We start from the raw sequence: 11906 nt of genomic DNA on the forward strand, positions 1-11906 counted from the left end.
GGTGGTCCTGCACGTTTGAACGATCAGATGTTTATTCGCCATTGAATAATCTGGAGGGTGAACGCGTATTCTTCGTTTGACAAGTCAGTGCCTTTCATGGGACATTGATGATATGCTTTGAGCGCTTCTGGCGGCATTTTGTTGTGTGTGATTGTGAGCAAGTGGGCACGCGGATTGCGAACATCTTCATGGCCAGCAATTGCACCCACCGTGCATCATATCTCATATTTTCTGACCATTAAGCTGCTCTTACAATCTGATCCGCCAGTATTTCGCAGACCATGGTGTCCCGAAAGCCTACAAAACAAAAGAAGCGGTCAACGCAGAGCAGACGAATGATGAATGAGTGGATAGGGATGCAGCAGGAGCTCGTTTCAAACTCCCCACGGGGGCAGAATGTCTGCAGTATATTAGGTTCACTCTGGGGGCTGATCGACTTTCACTCTAATATCCGTCTACTTCCGGTGGAAACCGAGCCAGCTTTCGATCGCTCGCATGTGGCTTGGTGGGTTATGGAGAACCAGTGGATCCAACGAAGCGAGGCCTTAGAAACAGGGCAACTTCGCCTTGGGTCGGGATGCATATCTATGCATGTCCAGTCATTTACCTGATTGTCTTGCCAGTTTTCTGTGGACGACGTTCGAAAGCGTGCTTGTAGCGTTTTTGAATATATAGTGTGCCTGCTTTTCGATTGATTTATTCCCACCATTATGGTTTCCCACTCCGGAATGGCATCGCCAGTGCTAATTCAATTCTCAACTTTCATTCATTGAACGGTTTATAAAATCATCATGACGAACGGAAACAAGAAGCCTTGCCCCTATGGTCCTCAAAATTCCGAATCCAGAGCCAGTAGACAGCTACAACAGGAACCAGGTGAACGCATCCCCTATTTCGAGCAATGCCGTGAAGCTGCCAGGCTAGCGCGTGAAAGTCGTGCTCCTCGTCCTCCTCATCCATCTGCAACATCCTCAAGCCAAGTTCCCTTGGTGCCAGTCCCCTCGCTGCCAATACCTCAACCACCTCCTGCGGCTGTTGCCCTGCCTATCGCTCCTTCCACCCTCTTAGAGACTGGCAGCGATGACGAAGGCATAATTGGACAGGTCGTTGGTGAGAGTGTGCTGCCCGAGGAAATATTCGGCATCAATAATGGAAACACAGGACGACTATTGGGTGGCGAATCAAGCAGGCTGCCGGACAGACTGCGTGAGGAACTTGATGAAACTTTCAGCGACTATTCTCGCGATGCCGGTGAGCTTGAGGACTTTGCTGAATCCCAAAGGCCTGCCGACGAGACTATGCAACTCGAGGAGAGTAGCGTTTTCGATTTCGAAAATACAGGCCTAACGGTTGCCGAACCGAATGGAGGGCTAGAAGGTTTGTGCGGCAGAACAGATGAGGATTCTATTGATACCGAAAGCAATCGTTCGAGTGATTTTAATGAGCCTAAAAGCTCTGATATATCTCAAACTCTCGTCCCAAATACGTGGGGGGAGGTACCTGACGGATGTTCCGGTGGAGTTCAAGAAAGACCGAGAGTTACCAAATCGAGCAAACCGTCGGACCGACCACCTGTGGAGTGTGATGAGTCCGAAAGCGGCTATTCCAGCGATCCTAGCGATTCTAGAGATTCGGGTTACAGATCTGAATGGAGCTCAAATGATACGGATACCAGTAGCCCAAGCAGGTGCCGACGTCTGGAAATGCAACGATCTCGGCGCAACGGTCGTCATAGGATACGGAGAGATAGTAGAACTTACCGTGCAAGGCGGTATGACGTAGCTCTGCATGGAGCTACCTTGGAAGCCATCCTTCGCAGAGGTAGTCGCAAAGCGAAAAGGCTTGCCTCAACCTAAATTCTGAAACGGAGAATATCGGATATTCACTTCAACAATCTTTCCGGGAATGGAGGTTTAAACGTGACATTGATTGTTTTTCGATTCTGTATAAATCTTCCTTCAGTTTTCTGAGTGGAATGTGAATGCTTGCTGGATGAGCGGGTGATGCGGGCGGCTGATATTGATCGAGAGGATAGACTCACTCATCTATCTTATTTTTGTTTTACCGGCAAAGCAACGGTAATACCAACGCCAATCTGTGGAAATCTTTTATATTTCACAGGAACGTTGGTGAAAATCTTGTAATGTGTGGCATTTTTTAATGAATAAAAGATATATTTGTCTGATAGCTATTAGAGTCCTAACTTTCTATGTCGTATTAGCTGTCAAACTCTATTGAAATAGAGCAATGCTCAGCTCCCACTGACTTAAACCTTTCTACATAAGTAATATGCCAAGACCAACGCTGGGAGGAGAAAATCAAGATTAATTTACATATTTATGTACTTCCGAGCGTGGTGTCCATCCCTAGTAAAACGGAAGAGCAGTGAAGTTATTCACTTATCTACAAAGATACTTTTCGGCGCCTGCAAGCCGCCTCGTCAAGCCTTACCTCTCACCACCAATTGCCTCCTCATCTTCCTTCTCTTTCCTCTTCAACTCCCTGAACCCTACCTCCCCAACCCACCCGCCCATCCACAAAAACGTCGGCACAGCCGTAATCGCACTCAGTAACCCTAAAGTCCAAGCCATGGTTGCCCAACCAGCCTTATTTCTAATAAACCCGGCCCAAACAGGCCCGACCAAGCATCCACCAGCAAACGCCATATTAAAAAGCCCATACGCCTGCGCATATGCTCCACAATTTCCCCACTCCTTCCCTCTCTCGGCCTTCATCTTGCGCTCCTTCGCCTCCGCCACCACCGCAATCTCTGCCATAAACGGCGGAAAGGTGAGCGTCAAGCTCAGCCCAATTGCGGCGAGTAAACCGCATAGGAGAACCTTGTCCGACATAGTATTGGAGTTTACATAGCGCAGACACACGAAAGGCGGGCAGGCGAGCAGGAAGCCGGCGGCGGAGAGGTAGCGCGGGCCCCTGCGGTCACTGATCCAGCCAGCGAGCGGTGCCAAGAAGCTTGGGGTTACAAGCGGTAGGAAGAGCAGCGCGGCGGCCGTGGAATGCCAGTGGAAGACTGAGGCTACGTGGATGGTGAGTACGGAGTCGAAGGCTGTTATGAGAGATGCCTGTACGAGAGCTCCCCAGAGGGCGGAAATGAGGCGGCGGGAATATAGGAGGGCGAGGAGCAGTGGGAGGCGATGGCGGAGTTTCAGGCGGGGAGAGGAGATCGCAGCGTCCTGTGTAGGAAGGGTAGGAGCAGGGATTGGTGCGTCTGGTGACTGTGCTGAAGATGAGGTTGCTATCTCCTTCTCTGGACCAAACTTTGATGGAGCTCGTGGGTCCGTCTCGTTCTCTTGAGTCAGCGTTGCGCCAGTCATATCACCAGCTTGGTCTTCTTGAGCATCGGGATCCCATCGTACAGCAACCTTCTTCTCTACCAAAGCTAGACGTAGTATGATGTCAATGCCAATGAGGGCATATGCCATGCCAAATACGGCGTTGTAGCCAGCATTGTCAAAGACCACGCCACCAAGGAGAGGGGCAATCAAGGTTCCGACGCTCATTCCGAGCCCTACATATCCCATTGACTGGCCAAGGTCTTTCGGGTCGACGGTATCTGCCAGTGGCGCTAGGCCGATAACCCAACTATAATCAGTAAGCAAGAGAAAGAAGCTAGGAATGAAGAATTCAAGGAGAAGTAGGTAATCAGGGATATTCATACACAGCTGCGGCCGAGATGCCCTGCAGCACTCTAGCAACTACAAGTACACTGCAGCTAGAGCCAACGTTAAGCGTGATTGTGGCGCCTAGCAGCGCAAGGAGACCTAATAGTAGAGGCGAGCGGCGGGAAGAAGTTTGATCAGCTATCTAGCCGCAGATGGCTGGGGAAAAGTTTTTCAGTGGGCTCTTCTTTTTCGACGTAGCAAAAGGTTACAGGAGAATATCGCACTTACGAGAAAAGGCCAAAAGAGCCGCACCGTACACAGCAATGAGAACAGAGACCCAATATTGGACTAGGGAATATTCAGTGTTAGAAGGGGTAACTTTGGTAATGTTGCCCTGAGCAGGATGATGCTCATTTGCCACCATGAAAACAAAGAAATAGAAGAGAAAGCGTACCTCTGTCCGGTGCAACATGACTCCTACTCTGTAATGCGAATGGAATCACCGGCACAATGACAGCATATAGAAACATGTCCTTTCTCGGTTAGTTTCTGGACTCCGACGTTGACCTGGGCGAGATAAAGGAGAGTAGGACGAAAATGAAGGAAGAAAACGGAGAATATTACAGCAAATACGGCTAAGGCAACTGTCGCAATTATGAACCCCTTAGATGATCTGAACTTCAGAAGGTAGGGCGGTTTGGAGCCATGCTGCGTCAATGACGATAGCCATTGTGGACGAGTTGACATGGCTCGTAGAGGTAAAGCTACAATGACAGGTAAAGTTGGGTATACATTCTCTAGGAGTTAGACAAGCGCTGAAAGTCGGAAGAGAATGTAAGATGTCACGATTGTGGCTAGCAAACGATGTCGTATCTTCCATTCCGAGTCCAGAATGTCGACCACTTTGCCAAGGTGTTAAAGTTTAGTGGAGTAGGAACGCCAGCGAGCGGAGTGGAGCACATGCTCTTCGGCGCCGAAAAAACAGGCCGGAATGCGGCACCGTGTTATCTCATGAATCAGACGCTCCGCAAAAGATTTGTTCCGTGACACGGGATAACGCATAGACCCTCTTGGACCAATTAGAACTGCGCACTAATTTCAACCCCCTGCGCACCCCTGTCACCTGACAAAATCTTCTGCGGAGCGTCTGAGAGCTTATAGGCCTCGCTTTGGTGCAAAATAAATATTTTAAAAATTAAATTTTATGTATTTCTACGAGCGACGTCCTAACCACGAGATTTATAATATATATATTTAATGTAATGGATTCTTTAGGTAATTATATCTTTATAAATATATACTATAACCCTATATCTAGAATACTAAGGGGCGAGATACATTGTTATAAAACGTAAGTTAGATTCTTAACTGTCACGGGACGGGGGCAGTGGCTACAAAGCGTATGTATTCGAGGAGTCTACAAGACATTGCGCGATCGATCGTAAGGGTCGAGGGCGTAAGGAGGTGATATACCTACGCGTAGCTGACATAAGCTGTACGCGAGGTGTACGCGAGAGCACGGGGCTCTCCTATAGGCCCCTGCGTGTCACGGCTCGAACAAATGCCTCTGAACCGAAGCTTGAACAAATGCTGTATTACAAAGATACTAAGCTAAAGAGAAGGAAAAGGGGTCGCCAGGACCGATGTAAATAAATATGTAGGGTGAGCCGCCAAGGCGCTAGCTTTAGGCGGGCCAATCGCAGGTCGGCAGAATATGGCAGAATTTGGCAGGTAACGTGCGATAGCGCCGTTACATCACCCCCCTCTTTAAAAGAAAGCCTGCCCTTAGGCTTAGTTAGAAATAGGGTAGCACTAAGCTTATAAATGTAGGATTATAAAAATATAAGATAAGGAGATAAAGGGGATATAAGTCCGTCCTAACTAAGTATAAAGGGCAATTATAGGCTAAGTGGAAGCACTAGGCTAGAAAGAGTAGCCGCTAAAAGTCTTGGCACGGATCTAACTAATTAGACAACTTTAACCGGCGGTTAAAGTTCCTAGACATCTAAAATTTTATAGTACTGGCAGAAAATAATAGAATATGGTAGAATTTGGCAGACAGCTGTATTAGGGCTTTAGGGCGTTTTTGTCCCTATATTCTTCTAGTAACTTATCGTCTTTATTATGCCAGTATTTTATCCATTTGTTTAGGTACTTTGGGGGTCTAGGCGTATTAGGGTATTAGTTATAGAATTCTTTAAGCTTCTAGGGGCAGCCTATAAAGTTCCACGTAGGGTACTAAGTTGGGTTAGGATTGTAGCCCTTCTATTAGATATAGTATTTTAGCGCTCCCCATACTATCTTATAGGCTAGTATTTTATTAACCTCCTATTCGTTATTACCGTTTACTTAAACTAGTAGGGGAGGCTCGTTCTTTTGTTTAGGTAATAGGTCATTTGTAGCTTTCCGTAACTTATCTAATAAGAAGATAGGGTGAACCCTAATTAAGTCTGGGAGCTTTATCTTATATAAGTTACCTATTTTCTTAAGAACCTTATACGGTCCTACTATCTAGTAGTCTAGCTTACGGCTAGGTTATTTAGTCCTTTAATTCCTTATTATAACCTAGACTATATCGCTAGGGGCAAAATCAGGCTCTTAACGGTGTTTGTTTACCTGCTATTCTATTAACCTTTAAGCTTTTTCTAGGTTCTTACAGGCTACTATCTAGGCCTCCTCCAATTGTTTGGCGTACTATTAGGCCTTAGCATAAGATAGCTTCTCTTGTACAGTTTGGGGTTCTTTTAGCCTTTTCCAGTTAAAGCTTATACGGGGTAAGTATTCTATTTCTAGCTAAATTGGGGCAAACCCTATAGAGTTATAGGGTAGGGTTGCTTACGCGTAGTCTATTGAGGGTAGTATAGTTTAGACTAGTTATCCTAGAAATAGTTAATAAAGGGCCTAAGCCTCTAGTCTAAGTACTAATTTATAATCTCTATCTAACCGTCTATCTAGGGGTAATAAGCTATAGAAAGCTTTAGCTTAATACCTAGGATTTAGGTAAACTTATTCTAGAAGGCCGATATAAACTATAGCCTATAATTAGATATAATAGTATCTAATAGTCCGTAGATTTGGTAGACGTAATAGATATATAACTAGGCTGCCTCTTTAGCATCGATATTCTTATAATATGGAATTAAGAACGGGCGTTTACTAAAGCGGTTAACTATAACCATAACTATATTGTATCCGTTATGGTCCCTAGGTAGTTTATAAAAGTCTATAGAAATATGCTACTAAGGGCGCTCTGGTATTAGGAGTAGCTTAAGTAGTCCTAGGGTCTTATCCCGTGGGATTATAGCTCTTTAGTAGTCTTCGTAGTTCTATATATATTAATTAATATCCGCAACTATTCTTAGCTAGTAGTAGCGGCAGTTAATGATTTTACGGGTCTTATTCTTACTAGGGTATGCCGTAAAGACTTAGTAATAAGCTTCGCGGATTAGTTTAGTCTATAAATTGTCGACATTAGGGACTATAAGCCGCTCCTAGTATAGGAGCAATCCTTCCTCTGTCTTAAAATTGGGGTCTTCTTTTATAGCTTATTCGCGGAGGGCCCTTAGGGCGTTAGCCGTGCGGTTTACAGTTAGGAGGCGGTTAATTAGCCCTATTAGCTTATTTAAGGACTCCTCTATTAGTGCTAGCTTGTTTTGCTAGGAGTCTAGCTCCTTAAGGATCCGTAGGTCGAGCTGTTTTAGATAAAGGAGGGTACGCGTCTAATATTAGGTCTTTAGCTTATCCTAGGGTCCTATATCTTATTCTCTTTAGGTTAGGGTATTAGCCTTAGAGTTTTACTTACTAAAACAATATATAATTGTAAAGAAGAATTAGGAGAGTATTTCGGCCTACTAGGCTTATTGCTCTATAAGCTACTTTATAGTTATAAAGTACTTTAGGGCTTTATAATCTGTATATATCTTAATCTAGGAGTTCGTACCTTCGAGCTCTACGCGCTATTAGAAGAGTAATTAAATAATAGCTAGCATTTCTTTATTATATACTTCGTAGTTATACTTAGCCAGGTCTATTGTCTTTAAGAAGAAAGCTATAAGGTACCATTCGCCGTCTAGATGTAACTGTTGGTAGATATCCATTTCGTATATCACGTGCGTAAAGCACGTGATCTACGCGACGCGCATATATATTATTAAGACGTGTAGATAGAACGAGAAGAATCTAACTACACACCGCACTGTATGTATATTACGTCTATTACACTATGTTAAAGCATACCAACACTAATTAGTAAGCGCGCACAGATTAGGAAATACGCAGATAGCTTGGAAGACAGTTGTACTGTCCACCTTGTAGTAGATTAGAAGATAGTTATACTTATCCACCTTTCGTATCAGCCTATTTCAGTTAAAGAGAAGAAGAGAAACTACCTAGGAGTACTTATTTAGTATCCACGATGACTTCTAGACATCTCGTTCTATCTATTTTAGAAGAATTACTGCATAGAACACCTTACCCTACTTAAACAACTCGAACCGCCCCTAAACCGCCTCCTTATCCGCCTCCTTAACCGTTCCCCTACCTTTATCCTACAAACACCCTCACCCTTACCCTTACCTACCTGAATAATATATAAAACATAAGATGTTAGGAACAGAGAAAGACTAGGAGGAAGAAGCAGCTAAATAGGAAGACAGAATTAACTTAACGGAAGTCACTAAGGACGAGCTAACTGACTATATACGATGCAAGATGTACGTATATACGGAGATATACGACTAGCTAGACTTAATACTCTAGGAATCGTTCCAGGGAGATTTTAAGGACTTTACGGTTAATATCTTTACGAAAATCCCCTTATACTAGCTTTAGCACCTATATAATTATCTAAATATTAGAGGAGTATAAGTTAATACCAACTATAAATAAGGTAAATTACTCCCTTAGTCCTTATATAATATAGCACAAGAAGAGGACCAAATAGAATGGACTAGAGAAGAGATAAATATACTTAAGAAAAAGTTTAACACTAGTATCAAGTTAAGAAGTATTTAGTATTATAAGATATACGGAACTCTAGAAGAGCAATAAGTAAGACATTCCTTAGTGCCTATGCTTTCCACTATACCTTAATTTATAATTACCTCTACCTTTATACTATCTATTACGCCTTAACCTATAATAATAATATAGTAACTCTACGAATAACCTACGGACAAAGAGAACCGCCCTATCACTACGACTGGCTATAGAAAGGAAATTGCGAATGCAGCTAAGATATATATAGAGGAGCAGAAATACGGTGGCATAAATAAAAGCCTTAACTATAAATTAACAATATTCTATAATATCTGTAATTAAGCGGACGTACCCCAAGAAGCTTACCTTAAGGCATTCCCTACTATGTTAAAAGGACTAGCTCTAGACCACTTCTATATAAACCAACTATCCTACTTACCATTTGCCAAAGCTTGCGAGCACCTTTGGAATTTCTTTAAAGGACTAGGATTTTAACGCAAGAACCTAGATAAGTGGAATACTATTATACTTATAATAGTAATGGCAGAAAATACAGATAAGTCTATAAGCGAATGCCTCTAATTACTAATCTACAGACTTCGTTAACTACAGTATAGCCTTAGACCTACCTTATAAACTATAAACTTCCTCTATAACAAAATTGTCACTTCTTGCCAGGGAATACTAGTATGTAGATATGCAGTCTCTAACCTACTGGATAACCTTAAAGCCCTTATTAACAAACTTTAATTATCTATTATAGCTTATAAGAAAGAGCATGTAAAGAAGACACAAGCTTTCTTTATAGATTAATAATTCTATAAAAGAGATAATAACTACAACCGTAACAACCGTAACAACCGTAGCAACCCCCCGTATAACCGCAACCGATAGAAACCACGTTGCTTTATATATAATAAGGAAGAATATCACTTATAGAAACATACTAAGGAGGAGTAAGAAGAGTCTAAGACTAAGTTTAAGAATAAGTTTAAGGACTACTTCTAGGAGCGAATGAAGCAATACATTATAGACTATAAAGGCGACGACGATAAGGACAACAATGAGGATAATAAGATTACTAACGTATTTAACGCTCTAGTAATTAATATAGACCCCAACACTCTACTAAACGAGGACGACTAGGCCATAGTATACTATACTTTGTACGGTAAAATTAAACTAGATAATGTAACTACTATAGCTTTAGAACTGGCCAATAGAGCTTATAGCTACGTAGTTACAACCATCAATACTATAATAGATGCATTCACTACTAATATAGACCCGTTTGCGTATAATATAACCTTATACTATACCTCCATAAAGTTTATAGGTGTAATGATCGACACTAAAGCCTCTAAACGTTCTATAGTAGGATATAGTTAGTTTTTTGCACTTTAGAAGATTGATAAAGTACAGTTAAACAAGTCTATAAGAGGCATAGTTAGTGTACAGTTCGGAATAGGTTCTACATCTTCTATTAGTTCTATTAAGGTAGCTACACCAATAGGTATAGTAGAGTTTCACATTATTAAAGTCGATACCCCTTTCCTACTTTGCCTAGCAGATATGGATAACTTATAAGTGTACTTTAATAACCTAAAGAATGTCCTAATAACCCCCTTAAAGACCATACTAGTCGTACGCCGATTTGGACACCCGTTTTTACTATAGGATACCTCGTTATATATGTTTATTATAGAGTCTTTTAACTAAAACCCATGCTACTTAACTGATGTAGAATTGCGACGCCTACACTAACGCTTTGGATACCCGTTAGTAGAGCGACTTAAGAGAATATTGGACCGCGCTGGCTATGAAAATGATACTAATTAAAAGACACTCGAGCATATCACCCGCTACTGCTTATACTGTTAAAAGCATAGAAAGTTACCAGGCAGATTTAGATTCACCTTAAAGAACAATATTAATTTTAACTACTGCATTATTGTTAACATTATGTACATTAACAGCAAGCCTATACTTTATATTGTTAATAAAGGCACCCGATTTTAAATAGGCAGATAGCTATAAAATATTAGCGCTAAGTATATATGGGACATATTATAAGCATATTAGATTAATATATACCTAGGCCCCCTAGATATAATTGCACATAACGTAGGAAAGAACTTTATTAGTAAAGAGTTTAAGCAATACGCGGTTAATATGGGCATTACTATAAAGAGCGTACCGGTCAAAGCTTACAACTTAATTAGTATAGTAGAGCGTTACTATAGCCCCTTGCGACGTATATACTACATTATTACTTCCAAGATACTAGGAATTAACAAGGATATAGTACTGTAAATGGCCTTTAAAGTAATTAACAACTCCACAGAACCAGACGGCCTAATACCTACGCTATTAGTATTTGGAGCGTACCCCTAAATAACAGAGTCTGACGCACCTTTACCTACAGTAATATAGCGTGCAATTGCATTTAAAAAAGCTATGGAGGAAGTAAAGAAGATATAAGCGGAGCGCTAGGTCGCAGATGCACTTAATATACGTAATAGCCCTAGCACTACCGCAATTCATAATTTACCCCTTAACTCTTTAGTACTAGTCTGGAGAGAAGGCAATATAGGATAACCTAAATACTGGGCAGGACCATACAACCTACTAAATGTTAAAGGAGAAATATATGCTGTTAACTTACCTAGCGGCCCTACGAAGTTCCGCAGCACTGCTGTTAAACCATACTTAACAAACCCTAGAAATATTCACGTTAAAGATATTTAAGATAACGGCACCTAAGTTAACAATATTTAAGTTAACGAAACTGCCCGTATATACGAACCGTCTACAGAAACCGTCTCTATACAGAAACCGTCCCTTACCGAAACTAGAGAAGCACAACTACCTCGCCAAGAAAGAGGAAGACCCCGCAAGTATCCCCTTTACGTTAATACTACCGACATTACTATATTCTTGCAAGAGGACAGCAACTATAAGCAGTTTAAAACGTCCCGTTAAAAGGAAATCATAGAACTAATTAAAAAGGGCGTATTTAAGATAATTAACCCTTAGGACATACCCGCAGGAGTTAAAATCTTTAACTTACGATTTATAGATAAGATTAAGAACCCTAGTACTAATAAAGCCTTTAAGAAATTAAGACTTGTTGTCTAAGCATATAACGATCTTAAAAAGGGCATTATACTAACCTAGTTACCTACTATTTAACGAGTCAGCCAACGCCTTATTCTATGCATCGCAGCAATACTATAAGGTAATGGTATATAGTTATACCTACGAGATATCTCTTAGGCGTATGTCTAGTCTCTTATAAAGCTAAAT

At 41.7% G+C, this 11906-nt stretch overlaps 2 protein-coding genes across 2 annotated transcripts; one reads left to right on the forward strand and one right to left on the reverse strand.

Annotated features, from left to right (window-relative positions):
- Positions 1–791: 791 nt before the first annotated feature.
- On the forward strand, positions 792–1856 carry K441DRAFT_695850 (uncharacterized protein; the record flags this gene model as incomplete). The annotated part of the gene is made up of 1 exon (XM_067652840.1): positions 792–1856. The coding sequence occupies one exon, from the start codon at positions 792–794 to the stop codon at positions 1854–1856; it is 1065 nt and encodes a 354-aa protein (XP_067504831.1).
- Positions 1857–2324: 468 nt separating this feature from the next.
- On the reverse strand, positions 2325–4554 carry K441DRAFT_705144 (MFS transporter-like protein; the record flags this gene model as incomplete). The annotated part of the gene is made up of 6 exons (XM_067653573.1): positions 4248–4554; positions 4078–4156; positions 3912–3971; positions 3680–3821; positions 2514–3603; positions 2325–2366 (listed from the first exon to the last, which is right to left on the reverse strand). Exons 1-6 carry the CDS (start codon positions 4368–4370, stop codon positions 2325–2327), a joined length of 1536 nt encoding a protein of 511 aa, XP_067504832.1. The 5' UTR covers positions 4371–4554.
- Positions 4555–11906: the final 7352 nt, after the last annotated feature.

The sequence above is a fragment of the Cenococcum geophilum genome, assembly GCF_001692895.1.
Source record: "Cenococcum geophilum 1.58 unplaced genomic scaffold K441scaffold_17, whole genome shotgun sequence".
NCBI classification, from domain to species: domain Eukaryota; kingdom Fungi; phylum Ascomycota; class Dothideomycetes; order Gloniales; family Gloniaceae; genus Cenococcum; species Cenococcum geophilum.